At 38.3% G+C, this 12,869-nt stretch overlaps 1 protein-coding gene across 2 annotated transcripts in view; it reads left to right on the forward strand.

The window, feature by feature from the left end:
* The window catches only part of MYO5C (myosin VC), a 33,366-nt gene extending 25,683 nt beyond the window's left edge, over positions 1-7,683 (forward strand). For both annotated transcript variants that reach the window (XM_021537438.3, XM_085588740.1), the window contains 7 exons: positions 636-790; positions 1,879-1,968; positions 3,134-3,284; positions 3,692-3,974; positions 4,992-5,166; positions 5,685-5,765; positions 6,023-7,683. In XM_021537438.3, the coding sequence (XP_021393113.3) occupies positions 636-790; positions 1,879-1,968; positions 3,134-3,284; positions 3,692-3,974; positions 4,992-5,166; positions 5,685-5,765; positions 6,023-6,175 (1,088 nt within the window). In that variant the 3' untranslated portion in view covers positions 6,176-7,683. The remainder of the gene's footprint in view (positions 1-635; positions 791-1,878; positions 1,969-3,133; positions 3,285-3,691; positions 3,975-4,991; positions 5,167-5,684; positions 5,766-6,022) is intronic.
* The last annotated feature ends 5,186 nt before the right edge of the window (positions 7,684-12,869 follow it).

Below are 12,869 nucleotides of genomic sequence, written 5' to 3' on the forward strand. Positions count from 1 at the left end.
TGTAAGTCACTGTGCTTATATCCATATGTGGTGGTTACTCTCCTGTCTGTCCTTGCTATGTCTTCCCTTCACTGAAAGGAACTGTACTTCATGTTTCTCTTGTAGAAGGATTTTGTCCTTCATGTGAGCTACTTTACAGTATCAGTCTTGCTGCCAAACCAGCTTTTCTCATTAGCTTACAATTAATAGTGAATTTGACAAATTTTCCATGTACATTTGTACCATTATTAAATTAACAAGACCTGCCTTTTATTCTTACTCCTTCTCACTTTTGAATGTTAATATTTTTGTGAACAAAGGTGTCGCCCTAAGCAATGCTGGAATTTGGTGGGGCATCCAGTGTGTAGTAAAATGTAATTTCCTTTTGAAATTGTCCTGCTTGGCATAGCCATGCTGGACCTTAGAATTTGCTACAATACTCTCCTATCCCTCAGGAAAATATAATTAATACTCATATGTGAGCAATGTGAGCAATGCTGCTACAGAAATTGTCAGAAACAAGCTATTCACCAGTAAGTCAGTTGTCAAGTGACTGGTCACTGCAGAAAGGAACAGCATGGTGCTTGTCTTTTTTGGAACGATACGCTGAAAATCAGATTTTTACATAATAAACCAGATGATTCTCTTCCATGCAGATTTAAAGCCACGTGGAGTTGTAGTTAATATGATACCTGGCCTTCCAGCTCACATCCTGTTCATGTGTGTGAGGTATGCAGATTACCTGAACGATGCTGACATGCTGAAGTCTTTCATGAATGTAACCATTGATGGCATCAAACAGGTTGTTAAGGTAGGAGCAATGTGTAATGGTACTGTACTGTGCTTTTTGATTTTTAACACAAGGGAATGCCAACACTTCCATTTGCTGGTGTTCCTAGAAGGGAATGATAATCATTAGTGACATTTTTGAGGTTTGGAGTAGAATCCCTGTAAAGTCTCCAGGTAAGGTTCTGCTGTGCTGAATACATAATCCACAGAATGCATTAATATAAATTATTTTTATCTGAAGATGTTATTGACAGAATAATTTGAAGTATTTTACATTTTACAATGAGTAGGTAATTAGGTGAAGTGCACCTGTGCTTTCAGCAGTTGTTAAAGTCAGAGGGACAAAAATGAAAGCTGATACCCCTGCCAGCAAGCTGGTAGTGGACTCTGAGGAGGTTTTTGCACTGCTTGGCTGCTGGTGTAATTCAACATGTCATCTGTACTGCAGCACTAGAACCCAAACTATTAAAATCAAATTGCCAGCCAGTGTGCAAAATTAAATTATAAACAAAAATTGCTATGCTGTATGCATAACAAATTCAGCTCTATGAATGGTTTATTGTGGTTTTATAATGGAATGAAACACCAGACAAGGAGGAAGCACAGGCAGGAATGGACTGTGGTTTATGCAGTTGAACATGATGTACAGACAATGTCTATAAGTTTGTACACAAACAGATTTATAGCACAGTTTATCCATTAGAGAAGCTTGTGTTTGCTCAACTAATAAAAATAAGAGATAGATAGTTAGAACTGTGTTTGTATGTAGTTCAGTTTCATTTGTGAATGCAGGTGTTGTTCACAGCTCTTTGCAGGAAGCCCTCCAGCACACTACATATCCATAGGAACTGTAAAACTGTTTGTTCAGGCTTATTATTTAGCCTGTCATGTAAGAAAACTTAAACAGTATTTACCAAACAAAAGAGGGGTCTTTGCTATGTGTTAGCCTGAAAACAGAGCAGGATTTGTTCAGCACCTTTCAGATGCTCTGTGCTCCTTCTGCTATAGATAGGCTCTGTTCTACCAGTGCTGTAATGGTCTTAAATTTAATTATTGAATTAACTTTGTGAGACAATACCATAGTAAGACTGCTTTACTTACCATTTTCAGGGGCATTCAGAAGACTTTGAGATGTTGTCCTTTTGGCTTTCCAACACTTATTATTTTCTTAACTGCTTGAAGCAGTACAGCGGGGAAGAGGTAGGATTGATTTAATAAAATAAATCAATTACTTTTGACAGATTTTAATTGAAATTTAAAATAGCATTAATTAATAACTATTCACCAGCTCACAAGTGTTCCTTACAGGTATTTATATAATCACATTGCTCTGCAGTGATGTTATGTGTCTTATACAAATAATAAGAATAGAATTAATGGATCAAGGGAAATGAAGGAAACATCGAAGGACTAAAATAGGTTTAAGCTGTGACATGGAAACTGCTACTTAATTTGAATCTTTCCACATGAGTTTAATTTGATCTGGACTTCAGATATCCGGCCATGTATATATATATAAAACAGCTTTACTATTTTATAATTAGGGCCATTCAGATAATTACTGCTACCAAAATAGAAGAACACTTTTGGAAAGAAGCAAAACAATAAACAGTTAGGGCTTTTCTCTTATTTAACTTGCTTGTTTAAGCTAAATCTCATCCTGAGATTCAAGTTTCTTTTAGTTCTTTTCTGTTGGAAACTCTTACTGTATTTTTAAAAGGTTTTATAGACTTGGGTGGCCTGAAGGGGGCTTAGAGATGCTCCCTCTCGTGGGCTAATGCAGAACCCAAACCTGTTACACTTCATTACCAACACTCTGTAATTGGGGTTGCAGCAGTAGGGAAAGCTCTGAATCCAGAATTTGCTTTTGATCTCCATTCTAATGAATATTAAACACCTCACACAGGTTAGGATTTGGAGTAGACTTTTGAAGTCAAAACTTTGCTAATGAAAAGTCCAAAAATAATACCTCTTTGCAACAATTTGATGCAAATGTGTTTTTTTGTCATCACAGTTGAAATAACTAAGTTGTTGGCCTTTTTTATGTTTTTAAGGGTTTTTTTTTTTTGAGGTGGGTAGGGAAACGAGAGGCGAGCAGGGAGGGTTTGTTTTCTGTTTAAGAGATTCTGGAGTTGCTCCAAAGTTCATTGACATCTATGTATGTCTTTCCTTTGGCTTTAGGAGCAGAGCAAACGTCAGCATAAACTGGAAAATTAAGTCCAGAAAGTACCCACTGAAATTAGCTTTGACTCATTATGAGACTGTGCTCAGCCAGAGATGGAATGAGTAACTCCAACACATTGCAGTAACAATTTATAATTACCACATTATGTGATTTCTAATTGTATTTACAATTCACTTGTAGGAATTCATGAAGTATAACACTCCACGTCAGAATAAGAACTGTTTGAAGCATTTTGATCTCTCAGAATACAGACAAATTCTCAGTGATTTGGCCATTCAAATATATCACCAATTCATTATTGTAATGGAGAACAACATTCAGCATATGATTGGTAAGACAACAGCAATCCAAGAGCACCTAAATGTAGCTTGTCAAGCATATGAAGAAAGCTTGCTCAGCGAGGCAGAGGGTGGGATAGACTCCTTTCTCCTAATATTTATACTTAGCTGTTCTTACATGTGTGTTTCTACACATACAAATTTCACTGAATCGTATATTCCCAGAATTTTTCCTCAAAACTTCCTAGTCTAGGATAATACTGTGAATCTGAGCAACATCATACAAAAATAAAAGACTTTTTAAAAATTGTGTGCTCTGGAAGCCTTTGTCAGTATCTTATTTTTCTTGTAACAATTAACTTCTAAAATATCCTGAAAGTAGGTTTTGTTCAATAAGTAATGTAACTGAAAGTAGACTCAGGAATTTTGATTTTATCAGTTATTTTCTGTTGTATTTCAGTGCCAGGCATGCTGGAATATGAAAGTCTTCAAGGAATTTCTGGCTTGAAACCTACGGGGTTCCGTAAACGTTCCTCTAGTATAGATGACACAGATACCTACACTATGACCTCTATCTTGCAGCAGCTCAGCTATTTTTATAGCACTATGTGTCAGAATGGCTTGGACTCTGAGCTCCTAAAGCAGGCAGTGAAGCAGCTTTTCTTCCTGATTGGAGCTGTCACCCTCAATAGCCTCTTCCTCCGCAAGGACATGTGCTCCTGTAGAAAAGGAATGCAGATAAGGTAAAGCCAGTGAAGTTTCAACAAGCCTGAGAATGAATTTGTAATATTCGTATGTAATGTCCTTTAAGTCACTGGATATTCTGTGACCATTCTGCTGGAAGTAGCCAATTGTTTTTTGGAAGTAGCCAACTTCTTTTGGAAAAGCAAATGTGTTCGTATTTTGGGCTGAGCTTTCTCAACATGACAACTATAAATTATTCTTTCCATGGAAACACTAGGGGAGGAAAAGGCAGAGAAAATTGCAGTCTGCAGCTTAAAGTCAGACATGGTTAGGATTCTTTCCATGCTAGCTCATCCGTGATGTGACCAACAGTATTTTAATTCTTTCTTACCAAAGTGAACAGGTGCAATGTCCCAGGGCTGGCAGGGATACAAAAGCTGACTTGCATGTTTCATGCTCTGTGATGGGACAGGCACTGGGACAGAGCCTTGGAGGGTGTAGATTGAACATCATCTCTCCTCTTGCAAGCATCAAGAAAACATGCTCCTAACTGTTCTGCAGAAGAAACAGTGCATTTGTTTTCCATGAGTCAGTCTGCAAGCTCAGCTGAAGGAAAATCAGTAAAATCTAGGCCCATCTGGGAAAATTATTAGAAGAAAGCTGATCATCAGTTATAAGCTTGGCCCTGCTTTATAACAGCAAAGATTGGTCTCATTTCTTGTACATGCTCAGTTGTAAATAAATGTTTTAATGCCATACAGTGCAGTAGACAATTCCAGTATATGTTGGTAATTTTTTGGAAACAACAGCTAAACTAATAACTCGCTTTCTATTAGCCAAGCTTTAAAAATAGACAAGAAGAAAAGATAAGAATTGAAATATAACAAGGATTTAATTTGTCCTTAAATAAGCTATTAATTGTTTGATTTTTATGATCTGTAGGTATTGTTTTTAACTTAAAATATGTTAATTTGAACACAACATTAGAAGAGTCTTTCTTCTTTAGCAGTCTTCAAAGTAACTTGCTCGTCAAGGGGAACCTGATGTTTCTGTTCTTTTTTCATGTTTTAACCCAGATGTAATATCAGCTACTTGGAAGAATGGCTTAAGGACAAGAATCTTCAAAGCAGCAATGCCAAAGAAACTTTGGAGCCCCTGTCTCAAGCAGCCTGGCTCCTTCAGGTTAAAAAGATCACAGATGATGATGCCAAGGAAATATGTGAACATTGCACATCTCTTTCTACTGTGCAGGTAATGAACTAGCTGTTTTCTTCTTGCAGCACTGATTGCAGAATCTTAGCTGTCTAAAGTAATTTGTTGCAAAAAACCACTGGAGTTTCATTTCATAAAAGTAGCAATCCTCAGCATTCCACATCTCACTTGTTAAAGTGAAATTTTAATTCCTCATTCCTGACTGTTTTGAGCATTTTAACTGCTCCCCTGGTGAATGCTTTCGTGCTTTTTTGTATCCCACATTTTTGTTCCACAATGTATCTTTTGTGGTATGTCACGGGGTTTTTTACTGTTTCCCTTAATCAATTCAGCTTTTTCTATATCTCCTTGATCCGCTGACACCTCTGGAAATGAGTCATAGCAGTCATCATATATGTAACAACTCAGTAGGTGACAAGTCAAAATTCTCTCTTTACTGTAAAACATTTTACTGAAACTTTAATTAAATATCAGTAAGAATGTCATAATAATGCTTTCTTCTTTTTGTCTCCCCCCTTTTTATGACACACTAAAATAGTCTTTTATACTTTGAGCAGATAGTTAAGATCCTGAACTCATACACTCCAATAGATGACTTTGAGAAAAGAGTGACTCCATCGTTTGTTCGGAAGGTCCAGGTAAGAGCTGCAGCTGCTCTTTCTACTATTCACCTTACAGGGCACTTCATACACATGAGTTTTGATGCTTTCCAGTGGTACTTGACCTTACATCACATTATTACTACGTAGCTCATCTTCTAGACTCTTGAAAGTGATGCAAGCAAATCTGCTTAACATCATGGAAAAGTAAGATTGGCAATGGGAAGTAAGCATTGTGCTGGCTTTGCTTGGATTCTTAGTTCATTGTTTTCACACTCTTTCTGCTCTGATTTCAGGCCATGCTAAACAACCGTGAGGAGGTTCCACAGCTGATGCTTGATACCAAGTACCTCTTTCAAGTGACGTTTCCTTTCACCCCCTCTCCGCATGCTTTGGAGCTGATACAAGTCCCCAGCAGCTTCAAACTTGGCTTTCTCACAAGGGTTTAATAAAACCAGTGAATTGGTATTCCCTCAAAGACTCTATAAAGACAGCAGACTTTCATGGTTCATTTCACAGCTGGTGGATAGTATGGCAGTGTGCAGTGAATGAAGCTGTTAAAAACTTGTTCCTTGGTCAAGACTTGAAGAGTAGGAGTAATTTTGTCATGTTATTTCCTTCTCCCTTTTCTTGCTCTTCTTCCTTCATTTCAGTCCTACAAGAATTACTTTATATCATCACCTGGACACAAAGATTACCATACAGTTTTTAGTCCACACCTGACAAGAAAAGCATTTATCTGACAAGTTTGCATTGCTGCCTTGTCAGCAGCAGTCAGAAGGGAAGACTGGCATGTGATAGATGTTACTGCTTTACAATTTTCTTTGCCTTTGGTTCCTGTAATGAGAGGGGGTTTTTCTTCCCAAGGCAATTCTATTCTTTGTCTTGATATAGTGGATCTGTTTGAGGCTGGCTTTCACCTTTCTGTGTACAGGGGAACTGAGATCAGTCTAAGAGAATGGCTGTTACAAACCCACAGAGTGTTTTGTAGGCAGGCTGGCTCAGCTCTCTCAGTACTTGCACTGCAGCTCAGGCCAGGGCAAGGACTCAGGTGCTCTTCTTGGAGAGAGTTTCAGTTTTGTTCTCTGGAGTGCCAAGTTTGGATTCAATGCCAGTTATTGTAATAGAAAAGTTAGATATAAAGTTCATGCTATGATCCAGGTTTGAAGTACAAGTTGGCTCTCTGAAAGGCAGAAGTCATCTCCTGGTTTGGCTCCATCCGCAGTGCAATGTATTTCAGAATACACACTGAGTATGCACACATCACCTTTCTGCCTTTCTCATTTTGCTGGTTTCCCTCCTCCAGTCCAGAGACTGAATAGGAGCAGATGCAGCATCTGTGGTCTGGTGTTAATGATAAACCAAGCTTAATTCCTTACATTTCACCTTTACTTACGTAATTTCAGTTGCAGGATCCTTAAATGCAGGAATAGTCTCCTTTCTGCTTTGTTCAGCCTTCTCCCTGTGGTCAGGGAGTAAAACAGTAACTTTATTTAGTTCTGGACCCTGTCAGAACAACAGGGGAAATATCATTCGCCTCACCACAAGGGTGACTGTCCTTAAATAGGACTAATATAACTAATGCTGGGTTTCTAGCTACTCTGTTTGCCATAATTATTAAAATCAAGTACGAAAGCTCTGAAATGCCTAAAGGATTATAATGAATTGAGTTAGTTTAAGGCACAATTTCTTTGATTTTTTAATTAATATTACAGTGTTTGTACTTCTTTAATTTCACAAACAACCTTTAAGTAAAAAGAGGGAATCATTCTTGCTATTTAGTGTTTTTGGTGCTTATCATGTACAGAGTCATATTCCTCATGATATCCAAAGACATACAGTCAAAATATATGAAGGAAGCTTTTTGTGTTTTGTTCAATAACAATAAAAGCTGTACAAAAGATTGTACATGAAGGTAGACCATTTTAACATATTAAATAAAGTAATTTTAAAGCAATTTAGTTCTTTAGTAGTTCTTTGTGTAATGCAATAGTTATGTTTTCAGTATGGAATAATTTGAAATAAGTTACTTGGAACTATGTGAACATTTGTGAGTGTTGTCGGTCTTGTACTGCACCAGAAACATTTATTTAATTTAGTTGCTTTGCTGTAACATTATGTCTCTTCCTGTCAGCATTGTGTGCTGTCCTTGGCTCCTCATGAATTTCTGGAAATTGTTTAATGGAAGCAACTTTTGTTGCTGCAAATTGTGCACAGCCTTTTTTTGCAGTTCCTGGAGCTGTGTGTCTGTTACCTGGGCTGATGTGAGGAAAATCACAGCCCACTCTTGCACCCACGTCACAGAGAAGTGTCAAGGTGCCTGTGCTGTTGTGACAAAAATTGTTGATCAAGGAAAACTGTTCTGAGAATTTGATGCTTTTTTACTTTGAGAGCTTTGTGTGAAGTGTACTATTAATGCTGTGTATGCAAACAAGGTATCTTTTTAAAACAAAGTTTAAAATTAGCCAGCTAACTGTATGTTCTCAGAACTTACCTTGCTTTTGCTGATATTAATATCTTCAGCCAGAATTTAAGTGCAAAATTATTTTTGTTCTCTGTTATTCTTCTGATTATAAGGAGCAGTTTTAGTGAAGGGGCATTAATGAGGTTAACTTTCCTAGAATCATGCTAAAGGAGAAAGGTATTTTATTCAAATGGGAAAGTGTTGAATGGTGATCCTTACTGCAGTGGGGAAGCACTGAAATGGCTTATGGAGAGATGTGCAAGATGCTTTTGGCATTTTTGGATGTGTTTAGGCTTGTGACTCCTGCAATTTCTGGGATTAGAGCTCAGCAGCACAGGTGGTTCCTTTCAGTCCTGTGCTCCATAATATTCTAATAAAAAATTATTAGGACTGGTTACTTTTACCCAAGTCTCTACTGGGCTGAGATTCAGTTCTGTCTTTTTTCCCCTCATTTTACCTCAGATTCCCTTGACTTCCAAATGTGGAATCTAATGGCACTAATTCAGTGTCTTCCCTAGAGTCTTAAAAATAGATTGTGACCTTCAGCAGTTAATTTTTTCAGACATGTTTTCATAAAAACCCCAAAATATTTTTTCAAGAAGTGCAATAAAAGCAGCAAATTTTAGGCCTATTGACTTTAAATTTACTGTCTTAGAACAGGAGAATCATAGAAGTATAATCAAGGAAGAACCAGCATGGACACTACTCAATTTGTTAGACTTGATATGAAATAAACTTAATATTGGCAGTGCTGTTTGTCAGAATACCAAGTTGATAGTTGGAAAAATCAGTTGTAAGTCACCTCCTCAGTATATTTCAACTTCATTATTTCTTAACAAGTAAATACATGTTTGTAAACAAACCATTAAAAAAACTGCTGTATGGAACAGGTGGGTAAGGTCTGGCTTGCCTGATAGTTTCTGTTCTTTATTCTCTGTTCTAAAAGAGGACAGTTAAAATAAAGTCATTATCATTAATCCCCAGTATGTAACTGATCTGAGGTGATGCAACTGGAGAGGCTGAGCTTTAAATACCTTTAAGTAGAATTAATAGGAAGGTTGTCTTTCTATATTAGCAGCTGCACAGGGCTTACTTAGTCATCTTGAGAATCTCCAGGTTCTTGCTCTCTGAAAAGGTGGGTAATTTTTTTTTTTTTTTACTTTATAACAAGATTCATTGTACAGAATTTCTCTGTAATAACACATTTCTTAATGATTCACCATCTTTAAATTTCTAATGTAACTTTAAAAACCTAGTAAGGTTAAAAATTCAGGCTACAGTGCTAGAACCTGTAGTGGTTTTAGACCTGTTTGTTTTAAATATCTTTGTAAAATTGTCATAGTGATGGATTTGTATGTTATGTCAGGAGTGATACTGCTTTTTAATTATTCAGAACTTTTGGTGGCTTCTTGTAGTAGAATTTTGTAATGTGTCATAATCTCATCTGAAGTAAAATACTGATAGCAGATACGATTCCTCCTGTACATTACTCCAGCAAATTCTCATATTTTACCAAAGATTAATTCTGCCCAGAGTATTTGTTCCAAGCCTAATAGATCCTTGTCAAAAGTGTCTGGAGCTACTGGTGACATTTCTCTCAGATAAGATCAGTGGTTCCTCAGGGAACCACTAATTCTGAGAGCCTGGGAATAACAGGTTACTCAGTAGTGGCTGTCCAGTTTAAAGGACAGAGGAGAACTGAGCCAGGCACTGCAGACATTTTACAGCTCCCTGGAAAGGGTGACAGCTTGTGGTCTTGGGTTCACATTTGCAAAAAAATACATTAAAAGATTCAGGCCATATTTGCTGCTTTTCATCAAGTGGAATATAAATATCCTTGACTGTTGACTGAAATCTCCATGCAAATTTTAAATTATTACTGCAGTTCCTTCCAGGACTGATTTCTTCTTCCCATATATTTTGGGATGAAGTCATGCATCCCCTGGAGACAACAGCAAAACTTTTATTGACTTAAGAGTGGGCAGACTTAAGAGTGAGATTTCTATTGTCTTACTTTTCAAATAGACCACTAAAATACATAAGAATAAACAGCAGAATGGAGACAAGTACACAAAGTAAAGTATGGTTTGATTTTTTTATAATGTCCAGCAAGATAAATTCTAATATGTCATAGGTCATTGAATTTCCTTTGTTCCATTTAAATCTCTCTTGGAATAACTACTTCTGATTGTTTACCACAAATTCATTTTTTATGTGCAAGTCTAAATATTGTTTAAAACTTCCATTTTTAGAAGAAGTGAAAGGTCCCGTTTTCCCTATGAAAAATGTACAGACAAAAATGACACTGCAATATTATTCTCATTTGTTTGTCTGACTCTGAAGTGGTTTTTAATACTCTGTTGGTGATAGAGCTTTGATCTTAGAGATGCCTGGCTTGAGAACAAAAGTGGATTTGTAATGACCCAAACAGCATATTGGCCATAATATTTTGTAGCTGCTGCTGACCAAATATTAGGTCATATTTTCAGCTTTAAAGATAATGCATAATAATGACTATTTTATAATGCAGTGAAAAAATAAAATGTATTGATCGGTGCAGGTTTCTCAGAAGTCCAGCTGTTGCTGTGGATTTCAGGTTATTGTCTGCTGGCAGTGGCTAAGTACAAATTAAAAATACTTTCCCACATGTAGTGAACCCATATGCACAGCACATATTATAATGGTGTGTATGTTTTGCTACATGTTTTTCTTCATAAAAAAGACTCTGCAGAGCATGTGACTGTCACGTATACAGTGACAGGAGATTAGTCACAGAGGGAGATTATGCAGCCTACAGATGCCTATATACAGCCTAGGCTCCTTAGCTGGCGCAGCAGCGGTGGGAAGCTTTGTGCTGGGCTGGAATGAATGCTCTCCTCCTCCTTCTCTTGCAGCTCCCGTGAGGCACCAAGATGGACCAGACCTTTTTAGCAATTGTGTTTGGTCCCTGCGACAAGTGCAGCAAAGAGAAGCCGCTCAGGCCCGTGTCTGTGAAATCGGAGCAGCGCAGCTACTGCTCGCTCTGCGTGGAGATGGTACGTCCTGCGCAAACGCGGCAGTGCAGCAGCGCTCGCCGAAGTTGGATTTTTCTGGAGAGCAAATAAGCATTGCTAGCCCACAGACTGCCAAACAAACACCTCTGCAGACACCTGGTGTTTCCACAAAGCAAGGTGACCCCAGGGTTCAAGGATTAGTTTTGTGATTCTTGATTGGAAAATGGCCAGGAGCTTTTTACCCCAGGGTACCACATTGCTGTGTAAATGTTATGTGCCCATCTCTTCCCTGAGATACATGTGTGCTCTGCTTGGCCTATGATCTTGAGTTTCCCACTTGCCTTTGAAAGGACTTATCAATAACCACAACAAAAAGATTAAAGCATCACAACAAAGCCATTCACTAGACAGGAGATACATTCACCCTGTCTGTCTCAGACACCAGTGAAGGGCTGTCACAACTCCTTTGTGCCCTCATTTCCTACTGTGACCAGGGTGTCTCCTGGGCTATCTGCAGTACCTGGGTGAGAGCTGGAAGTTGCTACAATGGAAAGATGGGGAAAAGTTGCAGAGCAGTGGTATGTCTTCTGTTGGAGGCTTTCTAAGTTTCAGCAATTAGTGGTGAGGTGATATCCCACTCTCCTGGTAGGGAGCTCTGCTCCAGAGACATCATGGTGGGGTTTTTTTAGGTGAAATACACAGCTAAGGTCATGAACCTATGTGGCTATGGAAGAGCTGGCCTCCTAAACCCCTTTTGTAAACTTCAGAATTTTGCTGCCCAGCTTGCAATAGTTTTATTTTATCTCCCTTAACCATTGTGCATTATCAGTTGGAGATGACATCCATCACTGTTTCCTCCCCAGAAGTGTTCTCTACCGTAGAGTCCAACAGTTTGTTGTATTTGAGTGTCAGATGAAATGATCTCTGCAGAAATGCTGAAAGGCTTATCAAGCTGTGTTTACATGGCACTGCTGTACAGGGAGATGAGAGCACTGATTTGGAGGTGTAGGTGGTACATGTGTACAGTTTACTGCCTGACACAGCACATTCCCATGCATTGCTTTGTTTAGAAGGAAGTTTAGATGTAATGACTGCAAGACAAAAGGCAGTCCATTCCCAGATTATTTGCTTCTCCTGACTGAAATTGCTGCTTTGTTCAGGTCCTTCTTGGCCAACAGCCTTCTTGGCTATTTATTCAGTAAATTTTTGCAAGGCTTGATAAATACATGCTGGAATTGCAGGAAACTGGCTGTTTGTTATTTACAGTTCCTGCAACTTTCTCCCTGTTATTGGCAGTATGGATGTCAGACTTTTAGCAGCTGGAACAGCTGGCAGGTGGAAGCAGAATGAGACTTCAAGAGGAATTCCATCAGTACCTAACAGCTTGTTAGGCTTCCTGTTGGCACTGCAGAGGGGTCTGGGGCTTGCTGGTAGATCTGGCTTTAGCTTGCTTCATAGTTTCTAGAAGGTTTAAAAGCAGATATTCAGAACACAGAGAGCTCTTTGCACATACACACAGTGGGGAAATTCCAACCTTGATTTTAAATCATTTTTTTCAGAGCTGTGTGTATGCTTTGGCTTATATCAAAATGCACAATATATCCTTTGCCACAGTTGTGTTTGTGGATGCATGTACATATTGTGGTGCCTAACTGGCTGATCTTCCTGCAGCTCCCTAATGTGCCC

This window comes from Lonchura striata, chromosome 10 (genome assembly GCF_050655825.1).
Source record: "Lonchura striata isolate lonStrDom1 chromosome 10, ASM5065582v1, whole genome shotgun sequence".
Lineage (NCBI taxonomy): Eukaryota > Metazoa > Chordata > Aves > Passeriformes > Estrildidae > Lonchura > Lonchura striata.